Source organism: Brachyistius frenatus, unplaced genomic scaffold (assembly GCF_029030835.1).
Source record: "Brachyistius frenatus isolate BFR_SWC_R1_liver_20210118 unplaced genomic scaffold, ASM2903083v1 Contig_57, whole genome shotgun sequence".
Taxonomy (NCBI): domain Eukaryota; kingdom Metazoa; phylum Chordata; class Actinopteri; family Embiotocidae; genus Brachyistius; species Brachyistius frenatus.
Window position 1 is genome coordinate 282,940 of NW_027210656.1, and position 18,938 is coordinate 301,877.

At 41.4% G+C, this 18,938-nt stretch overlaps 2 protein-coding genes across 2 annotated transcripts; one reads left to right on the forward strand and one right to left on the reverse strand.

Moving 5' to 3' along the window:
- Window positions 1-708: 708 nt before the first annotated feature.
- cbln2b (cerebellin 2b precursor) lies at window positions 709-3,813 on the reverse strand. Its single transcript, XM_069705482.1, has 4 exons — window positions 3,517-3,813; window positions 2,595-3,134; window positions 1,866-1,985; window positions 709-1,754 (listed from the first exon to the last, which is right to left on the reverse strand). Exons 2-4 carry the CDS (start codon window positions 2,880-2,882, stop codon window positions 1,557-1,559), a joined length of 606 nt encoding a protein of 201 aa, XP_069561583.1. The 5' UTR covers window positions 2,883-3,134; window positions 3,517-3,813; the 3' UTR covers window positions 709-1,556.
- A 3,157-nt stretch (window positions 3,814-6,970) lies between these two features.
- On the forward strand, window positions 6,971-17,210 carry fbxo15 (F-box protein 15). Its single transcript, XM_069705586.1, has 9 exons — window positions 6,971-7,275; window positions 9,128-9,232; window positions 10,118-10,342; window positions 12,114-12,317; window positions 12,411-12,540; window positions 12,688-12,770; window positions 13,928-14,073; window positions 16,041-16,162; window positions 16,519-17,210. The coding sequence occupies exons 1-9, from the start codon at window positions 7,175-7,177 to the stop codon at window positions 16,777-16,779; spliced, it is 1,377 nt and encodes a 458-aa protein (XP_069561687.1). The 5' UTR covers window positions 6,971-7,174; the 3' UTR covers window positions 16,780-17,210.
- Window positions 17,211-18,938: the final 1,728 nt, after the last annotated feature.

The following is an 18,938-nucleotide window of genomic DNA, read 5'->3' on the forward strand; positions in this document are numbered from 1 at the left end:
AAGTTCGGGGGGGGGGGGGGGTATGACTAGCATAAGAGTGTTTGTGAGTGTGTATGAGAGAGAGAGAGAGAGGGGGGGGGGGGGGTCATCCGAAAGAACGTTAATTTTCCAAATAGATGGAATCCAGTCATGTGATAAAACACAAACTTACACCTCAGGGTCTGAAAAGTTTGCACTTGTTAGGCGACACTTTAGACGATATTTGTGACGCTTTAATGGCTTTAGTGAATGTCTATTTTATGCGGGATTCGGCTCTTCACTAAGAAAACAATTTCTGTATCCGTGCCTCCAGTGCCGTGCTGTGCAGTAAATCGACGTTCAGGTACGCTTCGCAGTACTTGCTCCAGTCACCATGTATTCATGAAGGTAAGCTAGATTTCAGATTTTAACAATCATATCACAGTTTCCAATGAGAAAAACAAAAACAGGCTCTGAATATGATAATATTAAAGTTGACTTCCATTCTCTATTTTTTATTTTAAAAAAATGTCACGTCTGTCTTTAACTTATAACAAGTGTTGCTACGTGACTTTTTTTTTTTAATAGAAAGCCCGTTGGTGTATTTCAGCACCTCAGACAGCGACTAAAGTGAGCTGCTCGCAGTTATCTGTTTCTTCTCGAGGCCTTTGAGCGTGTCTGTCTTAATTTACAAACCATTTTGTTTTCCTTTCAGTATAAAGTCATATGAATAAAAAGTGATAAATGCGCTTAGCCTATACAATACAATATATTTTATTAAGCGGGACATATAGGGATTCTATTATTTCCACAATGTACATTTGGTGAGCAACGTCACTGAACATTAAATCAGTCAAAGCTACGCAGATTCCGAAATGTAGAACACACAATAATGTGAATATGTACTTTATAAATTATATAATTATTATTTTTTTTTTAATAAAAGGGCTCTAAGTCGTCTCTGGTGGCTGAAATATGTCGCCTTTTTTCTCTTTTAATAAACTCGTCGGCGGACTACATTTGGCTTATTTTCAATATGTTCAGCATCCAAACGCAACACCATTGACAGCACAAAACATAAAGAAAAAAACTTCCATTCGTGCAAAAAAAATGCCTTGGGCGTGAAAGCACGTCTTCTCTGGCTGTCCATAATTCCATATACTTCACTTGGACGGAAACCATATATTCTTTAAGGCTATACAAACATAAAATAGAGCATAACACACTCGGCCTGTCCAGGACATCAGTTCCTCCACTCCTCATCTTCTCCCTTGTCCATTTTGTCCAGGTTCACCCGTTTGTCTGTCGGCAAAGTTTGTTTTCCAAGCAAGGAAAAAAAATCCACGTACCCGACAAGCGCACGCCACTGGCCGATCAATACGTTTAATCATCCAGATTGCGTAAAAGTTGACTGATGGATTTGAATATATGAAACTCCAAGGAAACGTTCATATTTGACTAGATAGTGGACGATTGTAGGTATACAGATATTCGTCGGCTTCCTTGGCTGACAGTTATTTAAGTTAAAAATAAATGGCATGTTTTTTGTTCCTCAACCTAAGCAGAGTCCCATGCGACATGAAGCATCGCACATTAGATTATAGAGGAAACACTAGAAAGCCTGAGAAGGTGGAGTATTTCCATCCGCCCATTAAGGTGCCCCGTTCCAGCTTCAGATAGACCCGGTCCTCCCGTTCAACCATCAGCAGTACTCCGTTGCTGGCCGCCTCTCTCGTAACGTCCTGGTCACCGGCGAATGCTGATATAACCGGATAATCATTCTGCATCAGGTTCACCTGCAGGGAACAGCAGAGACAAGCTTGGAGTTGAGCCTCTTGCTCATTATATGCACTGAAATTCCATCTCTTAAATGCTGAACGCAGACCAACTATTTCATAATTGCTCACCTGTATGGTTTGTCTGTTGTAGACCTTCACAACGTGAAAGCTGAAACTATAAATCCCCCTTCTTGGAGCCTGGAAAACACTTGCTTTGAGATCGAAATGGTTGCCGATGTTCACTAAAACCTGTGACCAGAAAAGGGCGCAGTGAAACAGTGCTTAATTTTTTTTCCCAAGTGCATGCTTCACTCTACACAACAGCTTGTTTTCTGGCATTGTATGGTTTGTGTCTCCTATGCACAGTGATTGCAGAGAGACGTCTCAGAGAGCCTGAGTCAGGTTTGCCAAATGTTTTAGGCTGCGCTTCAGTTGCAGTTTGGGATGGTTCCTAATTTGATGCGTATAATAGGCCGCTGTCCAAATACCTCAGTCGTGAAAACTTATTGGAAGGTCTGATCATAAGCTACTCAATGCATACGTAAATGCGACGCAGGCCTAAGATGCATACGTGATACATGATTCTGCATGGATGATCGTTAGTTTTGACTGCGCATCTCCAAATCACGCCAATTACGCACAGCATTAGATTAACCCTTTTCAAAGAAAAATCAGCAATATCCTTGGGTTTAGGGATATTCGGAGCTTAGTTCACAGTGTCAGCAATGACAGAAAAGCAACGAAAAATGACCTTAAACAAGTTCTACACACACGGCAAATTGAAGATATTGCGCCAAAACTGATTTATATTAGACTCTCGGTGAAGTGTGTTCGAGCTAAATTCAGTAGACATCTGACCTGGTCAAAATAGATGGTCATGGACGTGTTGCTCATCTCTGACGGTTCATGGTTGGTTCCACGCACGGCGGAAAAAGCCACTTTTGCCCCAGCGGAGCGGACTGAAATGCCAAGTGAGGAGGTGACCGCTCCGTCCGAGGAAGGGTTCGAGTCGCACACCACAAGACACTTCCCTTCGAGCACGATGGGTTCCGTGTCGTTCTGGCCGACGCAGGATACCATGCCGCATCCCAAGAGGAGGGCCAGTGCCAGGACGGCACAGGGTCCCGGGCAGCGCGCTGGCACCATGGTTGGATCGCTGATCCCGTGCACACTGATACAACCCGGCAGCCCCTTGGAGGTTTGTTAGTACTCGATCACCTGGTCCAGACTTAGTCCCTTTTCTCTTCCCCTCTCTCTTCCTCTATCTGTGATGCTGCCTCACTTTCTCAAACACCCTCTGACACACAGACGCACACAGACTCTCTTCGGCTGAGACTCCCCTCCCTCCCGTGCGTCTTAGTTGAATTTGGGAGAGTATTCAGACAGCTGTTGTAAATCCTGATGATATGAGAGAAAATAATTAAGTTTTCATGTAAGACAGTAGCAGGAATGGAATTGGATATAGTTTAAAACTGAATATATATTATGTGCGTAAAATGACTCTTGTGCGTAAAATGAAAAGCAGCTGCTATCAGTAAGTACAAAAATCGAAATAGTAACACTAAAGAAATTCGTTTTCTAATTTTCCATTTTTGATTAAACCTATTATTTCTGCTCCTGCGCAGTGTTTACAGATAGAACTGTGCGCCGCAGCACTTTGTGCCAAATTAAAATAACCAAAATGCTGTTACTATCATCTACCCTCGGTCTGTTTGATAAATATAGTGAAACAAGCACTTTTCAGGCGTTTCCTCCGAGAAAAAGGTAAAGCACGACCTACCTGTGCTATCCATCCCGCTGGTATGCTCTCTGTCTCTCCCAGACTGTAAACTGAGCGCTCAGATCACTGGTGCAAAAAAAGCAAGAATCTCTGGGCTCTCTTTCGAGGGACAACTCACGCCCATGCTTTGTGTGTAGCCACTGCAACAAGACTCCTCAGAAGTATCCCGCAATTAAGAGCACATGAGTGGACTAATGGGTTTGTTTACAGTTCAATGCTGTGAGCTCAGGACCCCCTAAGGACGGCAAAGATCACTTGCTCTCTGTGTGTCTGTTATTTATATGCAGTGGTTTCCTCATGTCTCTCCCTGATTAATACGAAATGAAGGGGGCTGCAGCGGATAACCTTGCTGTTGTATGGTACATTCAGCATGCATGTATATGTTCCTAATTTGAGACTTAAACGAGCGATTTTATGAGGCCAATACAGATCCTTGTGCGCCATCCAGTGGCGGATATAAATGGTGCAGATTGTGTTTCGGTTTATGAAAGGTAAAAATTAAAGCATGAAAATGATTAAAACAATAAACTAGTGTGGTATTTTGCTTCCACATTTCATTGATAGATGGTGTGCATACTGGCACATCAGAGAATTCGTTTAGGATCACATCACAAATCAACAAAGATCCCATCAGGAAGTTGAAAGCGGATGACACTTCAAAAATGCTCACATCACAGAGAATGACCTGCACCTCTCTGTACCACCCTTAGCCTTTTCTTCTCAATTCCTGACATGTCATCATCCTTTGAAGGGCCTTGTAGAGAGTCCCTTCAGTGCTTCACACCTCTGAATGGTTTGAGAGTGGGCTTCATAAGTGGTGAACCCTCATGTAAGACCTTTAATGAGCTGCTGTTTTCCTACTTAAAGATATGCTAAATTGCTAAATTATGCATGGAGCTCAAATTTACACAGGGTGTAGACTGTCCTCATCTTCATCCACTCAAGTTAATGTGTGACGAAAACACTGTATTTCTTACAATTCAGGGCTCGGATTAGTATTTGAAATACATGGAAGCAAATGGATGGGATGAGCGGAAGAAACAAATCTGAAAGTACAGAATGCCACTGTGAATAAGCATTAAAAGACCTGACACAAAATCAAATATGTGACTTGTGAAACAATGCTTCCATACATGCCAAGTCCTCCACTGAAAAGAAAACACATTATTTTAGATTTAATCACGCTTAATTCTTCCTTTCGTTCTCAGTCCCATCTGACAAACATTGCGCTGTCAGAGCTGACTGACAAACCATGCGGAAGAGTGACATCAGGTATCCAAGAGCCACAACTGCCCCCAGGCCTTCAGAAGGACACACAGCTAGTACAGAAAACATCAAATGTCAAGTACGGGGGACATGCAAGGAAAAGGGGATGTGGCTTACATGGCATTACTATACCAGGGGCTGCTGCTGCTGCTGCTGCCCTAAGAGGGACTTCACTTCCATCGGGCAAGCTGATCGGCGAGACTGACAACAGCATTATGGTTATTTTCCCTGACAGCTAGCAGAGCCTACTGGCTTCCAGGAATGGGGAGGTCGATTGTGTGATGGGTCTTAAAGCGCGCCATCTGCTTTTGCAAACCAAAGGACTTATCTTCAATCTGCTTGGTTTTGTGTTTTTCTGTACTTATTACACATGGACTTATATTCTCACTTGTGACTTAGATTTCATTTTTCCTTATACAGAGTCATTTCGTTAGTGACCTTTCCGTCACAAGAAAGTGAGTCCACATTCCTACCATACCTGTTTAAACCTCTGCTGCAAATATTATACATATAATGAAAGACAAAAAAGTCAGAGGAGGTCCACTTTGTGTGGTCACACCACCATATGCTTCACCATGTCTAACATACCCACTTTAAAATAAATATCTGCCTGTCCCATCTGTCTGCCAGTCCATCTGTCTGTGTGCAGCTATAATTGTGTCTGTATTTTCATATTTGAAATGAGGTCAGACTCCCAAACTGCTTTATTTGTGAGTTCTCTCTCATTGCAGGACTGAACGAAACCTCACAGAGAGGCAGGAGAGAGAAGAGACAGAGGGAGGGAGATTGTGCTATGCCTCTCTTGTCTTGCATCACTACGATGTGACCTCTATCTTGGGGAGGCAAATAGCATCAATCTTGCCTGTTCCTCCCCTACAAGAGCTGGGCGAACACCCTGATGAGTTATATTGGTAACCCAGAGAAAGGTTATAGCAGGCTGTACTGTGCCTGCTAAAACTTACAGTGACAGGCTTTACTTTGTGTGCGTGTGTAGTCGTATTTGTCACATTGTGGGCACTGGAATCGATTTGTTCAGTTAAATTTTAGGACAACAGTTTCTTCCTTCAAAATAAACCACCAAATTTTATAGGTACGATTTGAATCAGGGTTGGGGTGAGAGTTGGGGTAAGGGTTCAGATACATGTTGTTACGGCAAAGCCTCCAGAAATTAAAGTAAGTCAGTGCAACATGTGAGTCTCTACTCTTATCGATTTATTTGAACAAATAATTCCCCCATCCTGGTGAAACTTGTTTTGTTATCCACCAATCAATCAATGATTGTGCTGCGTGGTTTCACCTTTCTAATATGCACAGTTCGGTTTGGTAGCCCAGTAGTTGATGGCACCCCACTGATGTTATATTAGGTTTATAAGATAGTGAGCATCACCTTGCATGTTAAAACTGTTGTCTGATGTCCTCTGAAGCTCCGGAGAAGAGCAATTGGGTGAGGCAGGACCGAGTCCAGCTTCACCTCTATATAGTAGGTCCAGCCCCACCTGAAGACAGCGCGCACTGCTATGATTGGTTATTGAACTGTCAGTCAGCTTGTCTCGACCTAACCCCGAACCCTAATCTTAACCCTAATCGTAACCTTCACACAATGTCGGACTTCACTAGGGTGGAGCTGGTCCAGGTGCTTCTCTGGACCAAGTGAATTTAGCACAGTAGTTAGCAATACTTGCTCAAGTCTGAGACATTAACACAGGTGGCTATGTCATCAGGCTTATCTCAGATTGTTTTTTTAAATCTGTACATTTACAACAGAAAGCCTGTTAGACTGGGAGGGGGTGGAGTAACAAGGGCTTGTAAAAAGTCCTCTAATAAAAGACCAGTCAAGTTGCAATATGGGAAATTAAGTGTTTTAAGAAAACTGAATGTATTGCAGCCTCTGCTGCTTCAGTTTTAACAATTTTGTTTTTAATGTCTGTTGCGAACCCCACCTAACTGGATGGACATTGCTGAATTACTCTCGCACCCCTTTAATTTTAATTGCAGAAAGATGGTCAGGGATATCGAGCTGTGTAAAATCAAAACTAAAACACAATATAGTGTTTGATCACAGTCATTTATTCATCTGCTTTTATTTTGAAGGCGCAGGTAACACTCCGCACCGGAAGATTTGGTTATCCTCGCGGAAGGAACTTGAGCGGAGGTCACCATGGCAACAAGAAGCGGACAGTTCAGAAACGCTTCAGCAGCAACGCTCCCGCCGTTGTTCTTTGCCACAGATGTGGCAACAGAAAAGGAGAAGAAAGTTGTTTGCACATTTTAGTTTTCCAGCGTTATACTCCGAGGACTGTCAGCAAAGGCGCTGTCAAAACAAACGCGGCTTTAAATTAACGTTATCTAACGGTATTTGCCGTTAACGAGGTGGTCGGGACCAGTGAAAGAAATGGCGACGTCGAAAGCGGTCGTCTCCAGACTGGAGCTTGTTAGGACGACGAGAAGAACTGGCAAAAAATCATCAGAATCAACTCCTAACTTTTTGGGAAGGTAATCTGTCAGAACATGCTCACGTTTACTTCGTGTCTGTTATTTGTACTCTGCACTTCAACCAGGCTGTGTTCAGAAACGGTTGCAGATCAGGGTCTAAAGGGACGTATCACCGCAAAGCACCGGAAGCACTGTACAAATCAATACAGGTGGAAGACAACGTGTTCAAATTAAGCAATTTCCCATTCAGATAGGCTGTAATACAGCAGTGAAACACTAGGACATAGTTAGCACTGTTGATTTATTAACTACTTATCTGTATAAACTCGCTTTTTCTGTCATTTCTTATATGTGAACTGCTAAAAAAAAAAAAAAAAAAAAAAAAAAGAGGATGTGATACTTTAAAAACAGCTTAATATTCAGAGTATTTTTCTTTTTTGAATTTTAATATGCTCAAGAAAGTAGAATTTTCGATGTTATTTTTTTTTTTAAATTTTTTTTAAGAAGCTGTCTCAAAAGCTGAAAGAGCACACTTTCCCTCCGTCTCAACTTTTTGAACACTGGTCACAGTTTTCTGGGTGAATACATCTTCAAACAATGAAAACAGTACTTCCTCTAAAAGTGCATGGTGCATTAATGCAATTATCTATTTCAGATCAAGGCTGCAGCTCGCAAATTATTTTCATCATTATATTTCTCATGAATCTGTTAACCATTGCCAAACATCAGAAAAAAAAGTGAATCACGATAGTCACGGTTTCGGTTTCAGTTCAGATTGATTATTGTGTCTGATCATGACTCTAAAGTCGTTGTATTTATACAAGAACCAAGAGAAAAAGCAGTGCCCACTGACTGTCATTTTTAGCTGTGCAAGTGACATGGCTCAACGGTCTTATTTAGGTCAGCCTGCCACTTTGGTCCAGACTAAAATAATACAACATGCCTGGAACACATTTCCCCTACAGGAGTATGTTGTAGCATCATGAGGTCAAAATTGTCCTTTGGTTTCCTTCGATTTCTGACGAAATGATTTGACAGATCCAAATTGTTGCTGATCAGGGGTTACTAATGTTGATCCACTCATCAATCATCAATAAAGTAACATATAATTTTAACGCTAGTTTCGATGTATGGAATACGCAATCATTTTATGAATTCAGCATTGTTTATATAGATATTAAGAGGTCTATTCTGGCAATATTGTGGCTCTTCTATGCAACATAAGTTTATCTTCTGACTTGTGTTATCACTACTTCTAGTCATCTTCTTCTCTTTCACCATTATAAATGCCAGCATTTACACACACACACAAAAAAAATCAGCACCTCTGTATGTTCACAGCTCCAAGTGTCAGCGAGAGGTTAACTATTTGAATAATTTGAACTTTAAAGCTGAACTGTGTATCATTCCCCTTGTTAAAACACCACGCAGCATGATTTATTAATTTGGTCTTGAAGTAGTTTCGTCTAGTTTTTCAAATGCAGGTCAATGTCAGTGATTGACCAGGCAGGTAATACGAACACGAATATATTACTCACTCAAGTAGTTTAATTGGACAGCGGTGGCATCATCAGGTGTAAGTAAACAAACTCGATCAATATCTCTCATCTGGATGACAACTTCAAATACAAAAAAAAACGGTGCCATTTTCAGTAGTTTTCATGTGATTTAGGCGTGTTTTTAACTTCAAATCTTGCATGAGCGCTTTACAATACACATATTCATATTCAGCTTTCCTACATGAGAATATCGATGTGTAGTTGATTTGTCTTTATTGCCAGAGGTGTATGATACGATTGCCAAGGAGCCTGTTCAGAACACATTTGTCACAAAGGCTGCAAACTGAACAACATGAGGCATGTAAACACTGGTGTCACTTCCTTGTAGTCATGTCTCATTACCTCTTCCGCAGACTGCCATCTGAGATCCTGATTAAGATTCTGTCATACCTGGATGCCTCCGCACTTTTCAGCATCAGCCACATCAATAAGCTGTTCGATAAGCTTGCCAACGATAAGTAAGTGTCATCCACGGCTTGTCAGTACAAAATCCACTCGATGTCAGATACACAATAACAGATAGGCAGATAGGTTTATCTAATCTAACAGCAAGTAAAGACAATATTCACACAAGTTTGGGAGGTTCAAGTTTTTCACCTGTACTTGAACCCTGAAACCTGGATCTAATGAGTTCATTGCTGAGGCATAGTGAACATTTGTGACAAATGTGAAAACATTCCCTTCAGGCCCTTAAATAATGTGTTCATGAGTATGGGTCAATGTGAGGAGACAGTGACCTTGAACTTTGACCTTTGACTCCCAAAGTCTTGCCAGTTCATCCTTGAGGCCAAGTGAACGATTGTGCCACATTTGAAGGAAATTCCATCCAGACGTTCCTTGAATAGAATGTTCATTTCAACGTGTCGAACTGCGCTCACGGTGACCTTGACCTTTGACCCATGAAATCGAATGAGTTCATCCTTGGCACCAAGTCAATCTATTTGCCAAAGTTGAGATGATACCATTAAGGTATTCTTCAAAATTTTGCGTTCACAGGAACAGGACAGGACAGACAGACGGACGTACGGCTGGACAGACAACCCGAAAACATTAAAAAAAAAACATAATTTAATATGCCGCCAGCTATGGCTATCGCATACGCGGAGGCATTATTTTTAACGATTAAGATTATTCATATAACGGACCACAATCTGCCATTGAATTTGTTAAAGCAGAATTCCTATTCAACCCATTAAAAGAAATTCCAGAAAATGTTTTGGCACCTTCGAACAGCGGACCTGTAACATGTTAGCATACCAGACATATTAATATAATGAGACCTTTTGTTCATCAACTTTTTCCACTGACCTACGTTCTCGACCTTCCAATATCCCTCAACGCAGCATTCTGTGGCAGAAGATCTATACAGCAGAGTTTGGCAAGCATAAAAAGCGGAGACCCGAGTGCATCGACAAGCTGCTGTTGAAGATGGAGGACGGAGCTGAGATCTCCTGGAAGTGGCTGTACTTCAACACCAGAGCTGCATGTGACATGTACAAGTGGAATAAACATCTGGAACAAATCAGCAGTCACACTGGTCTACCCCGCCAAACCGAGCGAGTTCTCAGGTACGGCAAGAGACGAAGCGAGGCAAGAGTCACTTTTGGAAATCAGTTTAGAAAAAGCATGCGAGGGGAAGGGCTTGTGTAATGGCAAAAAAAAAAAAAAAAAAAAATCTGCTGGTACAAAATGTATCTTTTATACAGAGGTTACAATTCAGAATATCGCAAAACTTGCAAGCAAAGTGATTTATTGGGATTTAAAAAACAAAACAAAACGCATTTTAGGAAAATTCTATACGCAGCTTCCTGTCATAGTATATTGTACTTCCTGTCTGAATTAACTTTGTTACACTGGAGTAAAGGAGACAAATAGCTGAAGACAGATTACAACACCGTTATCCAGCAGTCGGGGGTTTAAACACAACACAAATTTGAGAATTGATCGTATCATAAAACATGATACGGTGGCACCCCAGTTTATCGATACCCTGAGTGAAGTTATGTGTTTAATTTACCGCCCACTTGATTTAATTTAGCAGACACTAGGGACACGTGTTGTGTTTGAGTTAATCTAATTTGGTATTCAATTAGTTTTATAGTTTGCTTTATCTTGAAAGGAGGCGTGTGAATCCTACTGTATATGCGATGTTGTAATCTGTATTTTCCCCTCTGTTTAGCATGTCTAGCTTGTTTTACAGTTGGAGGCAGCTGTGTGAGGCATCCCTGCACTGTTTGTGGTTAGAAAACATTAAAAACTTTGAAGATCTTCCCCAGCTGTCGAGAAAAGTTCAAGGGTAAAGACTAGAGGACAGTTCAAGCTGCTGGCAATCAAAAACAAAGAGTGGTTTGTTTTTCATACCGCACTTAATGACACTTTTTTATTAAAGGTGAGATAGGAGGTGTCTGTCTGAATGTGATGTCTGCTCAGGGGGATGCCGGCTCGCAGGGGAAAGCTCCCTCACCACCTCCACCGCGGTTTCTGCTGTGTTTTTATAACCTCTGATTAGAGGCTGTGCAGCACTCAATTTTGAGTTCTGTGGCAGTCGCTGTGGTACAGGGGGGAAGTAGAAATAATTGTGTTCCTTGCAGAGGCTGTCTGAATTGTTGAAATAAATTACTTACCCCCCCCCCCCCAACCCTTCATCCACAACACACACACTAGAATGCACGCCCACCCTCCCCTTCCTCCCTCCTCTCACCAACTCAGACAATTCCCTGTGGGGGTTTGTCTGTTAGAGACACTGAGGAGCATGCGATTTACCTTGGTAATAATCATTTCACAAGACATCACACATACAGACAGTGCAGAGTGAAATCCCCTGGGTCATCTGGGGCCCCCTGGGCTGCTCCAGTTTTTAGCTTTGTTTCCCCACTTAATTGATATTGGATGGTGCCTCAGCGAGACACCGGCTGCATCACAGTGGGGGTAGCCCTGAATCACAGTTTAGACAGAATTGGATCAAGAGATTTATCACAACAGCTGTGGTTACATTCCATTCGTTGCATATCATTTCATTTGCAAGAACAGCCTAAATGGAGTTATACTAGTCCGTGGAGCTGACGAATGAAACGAAACAGCCATTAAACTCGTGATTTTCCTGATTTAAAAAGCAACAGACTGCTTTGCTTAACACTGGCCAAAGGAATGAATTGAAGATTTTGTTCAGTAATTCAACTGGCATCTTTATGTGGCTTTTAAGGAACAGAGAGTCAGCCGTTTTCCACCTTATACAGTAGGGAGCCTGATAACTTCAGCCACCACACTGTGCTCTACGTGCCTTTATTGCATCCTAAAAATCCTTTTGCCATAATTCTGCATTGTGTTATCTCTCTCTAGAAACTTGAACCTCACCTGGGAACTGACGGTCACTGATAAGTCAGGGCAGGAGAACACTTTAGAGCTGAGCTGCTCCCACTTTTTTAATGCTTCTGTGACACTGTCCTGGAGCGCAGGAGTCTACATGCCCGACTACCAGCAGATTTCCACCCTTCAGATCCACGGTGTCAGGAGGATAGCCCTCAAATGCCCGGGCATAAAGATGTAAAGACAGACGGCATCCATCCCCACCCTCTCTCCATGTCTCTGTTCCCTCTTCTCTCAGTAAAAACTTGTTGTCTTTGCTTGCTCTGCCAGACCTGGGTGGAGGTCACTCATGGCAACGTTGGACATGCAGGCTCTCACTAAAAGCGCACAGGTCATTGGCGAGGACAGACTAGTGCAGCTGAAGTTGCTGCAGTGTGGCGTCATCATCGGTGTCTGGAGGGTAATTTCTTCACAGGCAGCCATGTCATTTTTAATCATAATTAATTTGTTTACAGCAGCTGAACAAGCGCGATGGATACTTATTTTTAATCGCAAAATAAATGTCATCTTTGGCTTTTTTTTTTTTTTTTTTTTTTTTTTTTTGTAGGACCAGTGCTCCGTTGCCTTCGTCATGGTCACCCTCCATTTCCACAGGCTGGTGGAAAGAAGCACCCAGGGATCCTCTGTTTGGTAGGCTGCACAAGAACAGATGCCTCCTATTCACATTCTTGGTTCACGTGGTGTGTCTGTGTGTCAGAAGGTTGTGGCTCAAATTCACAAAGAATGTAATAACTGACAGGAGTCACGCGATGCTCCTGGTGTGACCCATCTATGATGCACTGCAGGGGGAGATTTGATGCGTCGGCATCACTGGTACTTGTATTTCACCAGAGCATTGTGGCAATAATGTGAAGCTCCCTGGATTAAATACAAAGAATGATATTCTTGTCGTGTCAGGTCCAGTTACACCAGGGATTTTTGAAGAATAATTTCCCACGAGGACATGACAACATGCAAGTTTGAATTCTAGCCAAACATGACAGCAATTTAATTTATTTATTAGCAGACCTCCAAACAGAGAGCAGGTAAATAATTGTAGAAATGAGTTTTGTTGTGTTCAGTCTGAAATAAATTGATTGATTTCAAACGATTCTGCGAGATCAGAGGTTCCCATGTTTTCCCAGATGGGATAAATGTGATCACACGTATGACACGTTTACCACATCTTGCCACATACGATAACGTGCAGAAAATATACAGAAAACTTTTCACATGGGAATCTACATAGGCTTCACAAATTACACCATGAAAGTGTCCTATAACCACGTTTCCTAAAGGCAAAACACATGTAGTCACATGTGATCACGAGTTTTAATACGTGTGAAATTGGTGTGTTTTTTCTATAAGGGTAGGGTCAGGACCCCCCTCATATATACTAGATACTAGACACTTGTAATCCTGCAAATGAAACAGGAAGGAAGAAAAACATTTTTTTTTTTTTTTTGAACTGCTCATACAGTATGTTGTTCTCCATCTATCTGGAAATAAGAAGTGATCCAGAATATGTGATATTGTGGTCTTTAAAGTGCCTCACTTCATTATAGAACATTATCAGGACCACACAACATTCATAATAGTGCTACACCTATTATGCGTCTTGGGAATTGAGTTCAGTGTGGATATAGCACCCTCTCCTGGTTTCCTGTGAGAGCACAGTACAGTTACGGTATAGTATTGATTCCAGGCCACAAACCCTCTGAAAGGTCTATCGAATGAAATGTCCTTCTAAATGTTTTCTCCACTCATTATAGTTTAATTTACCCTCTTTTTTTTTTTTCTGCCTCCAGTCCCTATGTGGAGCCAACAGTCAAACCCCCTCCTGACGACATAGACCCTGAATACGGTCTCCATGGATACCAACTACACATTACTCTCCACAACACTGTATGCGAGCTCATGTCAGAAAGACTTTCCCAGCTCTACTGCTGCAGAGGTAATCTATTTATACTCATATTCACTAAGTCACACTATGAATGATGCTGACAAAATCCAAAGTATCTACAGAGTTTGTCTGCCCTAATTATTTTGTTCCTCCTCCTGCAAATTTATGAATATAAAGACTGTGGAGCCAGAAGTCAACTATAAATAGATACATTTTCTTTCCTGAGGCCATTAGTATTCTGTCCCCTGACTTCTGTCTTCTGCCACCTGGTATAATTGGATATTTTTAGTCAGGCATGTGCAAAATGTTATTTAATTTTTTGCCCTACAGTTGTGACAAACTGCATGCACATTACACATGTTTACAGACGTATTTGAATTTGTTATGTTATATTTGTTATATGAATTAGTTGGCCTCTATAAAATAAGAAGAAACCCACAATTTTCTCTGAAATAACTTGAAACTGACAAAAGTAATCAGCACCCATGATTGTTTGTTCCCTATTTGATATAAATCCGAATTTTCTTTTGACTTTTGATTGAACAGAATCTTCTTCATAATAAAACAAATGAAAATGGCATGGATAAAAATGGTAAGACCGTAGAACTAATGTTTTATTGCACAACCCCTGGAGGTAATCACTGCAAACAAAGGACTTCTGTAGCTGTGAGAGAGACTTGTGCTCCAGCTGTCTCAGGTTTTAAGGGTGCTCTCTCCAGACTGCATGTTTCAGCTCTTTCCGCATATGTTTGATAGGATTCAGATCAGGACTGATAGACGGCCACTTCAGAATCTAATATTTTGTTGATCAGCCATTCTGGGGTGATTTGAACAGTGTGTTTTGGGCCACACTGACACTGGGCATCTCGGTTGTCTCCAGAATGCCTTGATAGTCTTTAGACTTCATTGTGCCCTGCACAGATTCAAAGCACCCTGAGCCAGTCGCAGCCCTAAAACCGAACCCAGCCTTTCCTAATGTTTCACAGCGGTGATGGTGTTCTTATCTTGGAAACTTCATCTTTCTGTTTGTGAACACAGAGCTGATGTGACTTGCCAAAAAGTCTCATCGCTCCAAAGCATTCGAGCATGTTGGTTTCTTTTTGAACAGTGGAGTCCTCCTGGGTCGTCTTCTAAGGAGCCCACAGCGCTCAAAAAGTGTACCTAGACCTCGCAATTAAGTCTGTATCTCTTTGGAGGTTTACTTTGACTCTGTCTTCCATACACACCGTCCTTGTCTTCGATCTGCGGTCGATTTTCCTCGTGTGATGGCAACCCTGGCAGTCTTAATCATATTTGCAGCTGTTCTCACAGCAACACGCTGCTGCTTGGGGATGGTTTTATAGCCTTTGACTTGAACGTGCTTGTCTAAAATTCTAGTCTCATCAGGCCACTCAGTGCTTTGCTTTCTCGGGTCCATTTTCAGTGTGGTGCACATGATGATAACAACACACAGCAGAGTGACTGCGTTTCTCCATTCAAATAGACTGAATGACTGATTACAAGGTTCAACACATTAAATACTAACGAAAGAAAAAACTTTAGTTTGAAAAATCATTATAACCCAGTTAGTTCACACTGTCTTTGCCCTACTCCATGACATCCCAGAGACAATTGTTTTTAAATTAAGCTGTTCAGGGTGTCAACCAATTAATCCACATCTTTATATTCTGACAATGTCCAGCTTTTATTGCACCCTGGGTTTAGCATTGTCTCAAGAATATGCTTCGTTGCATTTCACTGCATATGTTGTATGTATTGCAAATACATCCTTTGAATGTTAGAAATAACTTTATTATCTATGTTCACTAAGAAATTCTGTTTGACAATTGTTGTATTGCTCATAGATTAAATTCAGGAGATGCAAAAATGTTTTAAATTGTTCTCAAGTAATTTTCTTCAAGCTGAATATACCCTGATGCTCACAGATTTGATTTCATACTAATGAAGTTAACCTAACACTAAAATGCTAATTCTAGTAGTGTAAAAACATACGTGTGTGTGGTGTTGTCTTTGACCAGATAACATCTCTGATGGACTGGTCCGGCTTACTACCCTTAGCGGGAACAAGTTGGGGCATATACGTCTGTCTGGCCACGTCACCCTGCCTTGGAGATGTGAAGCCCTGCAGGGCACAGTGGAGGTACGACATGGACTGTTGGTTACTCAAACACTGTTTCACTACTTGTTTAAGGAAAACAGAAATGCATCCTCCAAAACATCTGAAAGTACGCTCCGCTGCTCACGGTTCATTTTAGAATCATCGAGCAGTCGGGCTAAAATAACTTCTTCACGCCTTGGGTTAAAGGAACACAGTTAAAGTCTCATTTTATCATGAAATTTAACAGTCTTCTAGTGTAACAGGGTGAATAAACGTTTGCTGGATAGAAGTGGAGAAAACTTTCACGCTGTTTATGTGATTGTAGTGTTTAGTAGCTGCACGATGAAATCAAAAAAACACATGCTTAATTACATGTTCACTTTTCGGCTTCTCGCCAGAACTGCTGCATCATGAGCCTGACTCTGCTGGACGAATTCGGGAAACCTTTCAAGTGTCTCAGCTCGCCTGTTTCCATGGCGCCAGAAACGACGCCGGTTTGTTATGACTACGACGGTGAGAACTACGTGATTCACTATAAGGAGCCAGACATTCAGGTAAAGATGAGGCTCGTATGGATGAAGGAGCATTTTGCCCCCATCAGTTTAGCTGTCCATGTGAGTGTTTCCAGTGTCAACGAGCATTTCACTAGATATTACTGATCAGCTGTATTTCTGCTGGGATTTCACATTCACTATTTGAGGGTTTTCGTCACAAATGTTTAACTTGTGGAAAACGATTCGGTGAACGGCTTCATCAGCTGCAGGGCCACGCCCCTCTCCGCAACTTATTCATTGTGTGTATTCAGTAAAACCTATACTGCCCTTATCATTCATCTGTTTTTAATACAGTCATTTATATTATTAATTTATTTATAAGGGGATTTGTTTTTAAACCACGTTTTTCATTTCCTTTTCTTTCTACATCAGTTTACAGTCACTCTGTGCCCACCTGAAATTTCACATCAAATTCTTTTGCCTCTTGTTTTTTTTAAATGTGAGGTTTTGTCCACACTTCATCATACATTTTAAAATCATTTTACAAGCCTGTTGAATAATTAAACCAAACGCTTTAAGTTCACAATGTTCAAATGTTGTTCTTTAATAAATCATTTTGTATAAAATATTATATTATAGCATTTGTAACTGATTTTTTTGAATGCATTAAATGTTGGTGTGTGTGTTAACTACAGTACAGAAGTAAGGCAGTAAATTCAAGAGAAATAATCAATTTGTTGGAAATAGAGTCACATGGTGAAAACTGAGTAGATCTTCATCCCAAGTAGAATGAATAGTGAATGTGTAATATATGCTAGAAACCTGTGCTTGGAGGTTTTCTTGCAGTCTTGTCATTTTGACGAGCTTTACACTTCTCCTCCACTGAGTTTAGTGGCTCATTTTTACGTGCGCTGTAAGAGAATATTTTACCAGAGCACAGAATGTGATGGTCCGTTTCCATCGGGCGTCACTTCTACAGCGTACAGAAGCCTTGTGTTCCTGTTGGAGGGAAGATGATTGGAGCGAACGTGCATCCATCAGTGACGCTTTCTTAGATTTGGCCGATAACACCTTATGACCCCATAGTATTTTTGCCATTTTCTCTCAAAGCTGCTTTCATTAGTTCGCTGATTGTCAAAATATTAATCGTTATAAAATTCTCAATCTTTCATTATTCTTACTGTAGTCATGTCCCTCATGAATTGCCTGCGGTTTCTGTTTTCATTTGTGTTTGGATATTTTCCAATGCGAGCAGGCGCTAGGACTTTTAAAGCATCAGCCCTTTAATGAACAGTTTTAACTCTGAACTTTTATTAAATTGGGGAATAATTACAAAAGTTTTGTGCCCTTTGGATGTTTTACACAAATCAGGTTTTGCTTCCGTTATTGTGGCCTTTATACTTTAACACCCACATTTTCTCAATTGCACTGTCAGACGTTATGCGACCACTTTAAGATGAAAATTGAGCTTAATGTCCACACCCTGGGCAAGTCTGGCTACAGCGATAGAATTAGTGCGAGAGCAATTGTTGGAAACAGCTGCCATGATGCTGATGGGCCAGTAGTGCTGATGGCAATAAAATAAAGCAGGCCTCTGGATAATAGGATTTCAGAGGCTTCCCTTGCTGTTATGAGAGAGGGTCGTCATCACCTTGAAAAGATGCTTATTTCTTCCAAACACATCACCAACATCTTTGGCAGAAGATCCGGAATTATTTGGGGAAATGAGCCAGAGGGGGCAACAGTATGTGTGATGAATCGGGTTTTTTTTGTCACAGGCTTCACAATTGACTCAACAAAGAAGCAGGGATGTGAAGAGACACTCCGTCTGAATCATCGGAACTCCATGTGTTGTCATATTTTACTGGCCTGGGGCTCCGAACCTGCATCCCACACTGGACATTATATACAATGGCAGCCCAAATAGGGACCATACAGAGTGTGGAGCTATATAGACGTATATTGGACTGCTGACTTGGACACTTAATACACTACCAAATTACATGATATTGCCCATCACGTGGACTGAATGCCATGTACAATGTATGACTTTCAGGTTCTAAGTGTGTTACAGCACATTTCCATCACAGCGACCTTCACACTACCGCTTGCTGTCACATCATCCGTCGCGAAACTGCCAATCCTTCATTCCCACTGTATTAGAAAAAACAGGAGCCAAGGTTATTATGGGCTGGTAATGGACTGGCAAGAATATAAAGCCAGTTATTCAAACATTTGAGTCAGAGTAATGGCTAAATAAGGGCAACAGATGTGTGGGGCAAGGACTGTGGAGCCTTGACTGAAAGCACAGCATGTTCTGTCTT

Excerpts from the sequence above, each read along its gene's own strand:
- cbln2b (XM_069705482.1), bottom strand. The coding sequence starts at position 2,882 with ATGGTGCCAGCGCGCTGCCCGGGACCCTGTGCCGTCCTGGCACTGGCC. Across the intron at positions 1,986-2,594 it reads TGACCATCTATTTTGACCAG|GTTTTAGTGAACATCGGCAA; the intron begins GTCAGATGTCTA and ends TTCTGGTCACAG. Across the intron at positions 1,755-1,865 it reads ACAACAGACAAACCATACAG|GTGAACCTGATGCAGAATGA; the intron begins GTGAGCAATTAT and ends TGTTCCCTGCAG.
- fbxo15 (XM_069705586.1), top strand. The coding sequence starts at position 7,175 with ATGGCGACGTCGAAAGCGGTCGTCTCCAGACTGGAGCTTGTTAGGACG. Across the intron at positions 12,771-13,927 it reads ACCCAGGGATCCTCTGTTTG|TCCCTATGTGGAGCCAACAG; the intron begins GTAGGCTGCACA and ends TTCTGCCTCCAG. Across the intron at positions 16,163-16,518 it reads CCCTGCAGGGCACAGTGGAG|AACTGCTGCATCATGAGCCT; the intron begins GTACGACATGGA and ends GCTTCTCGCCAG.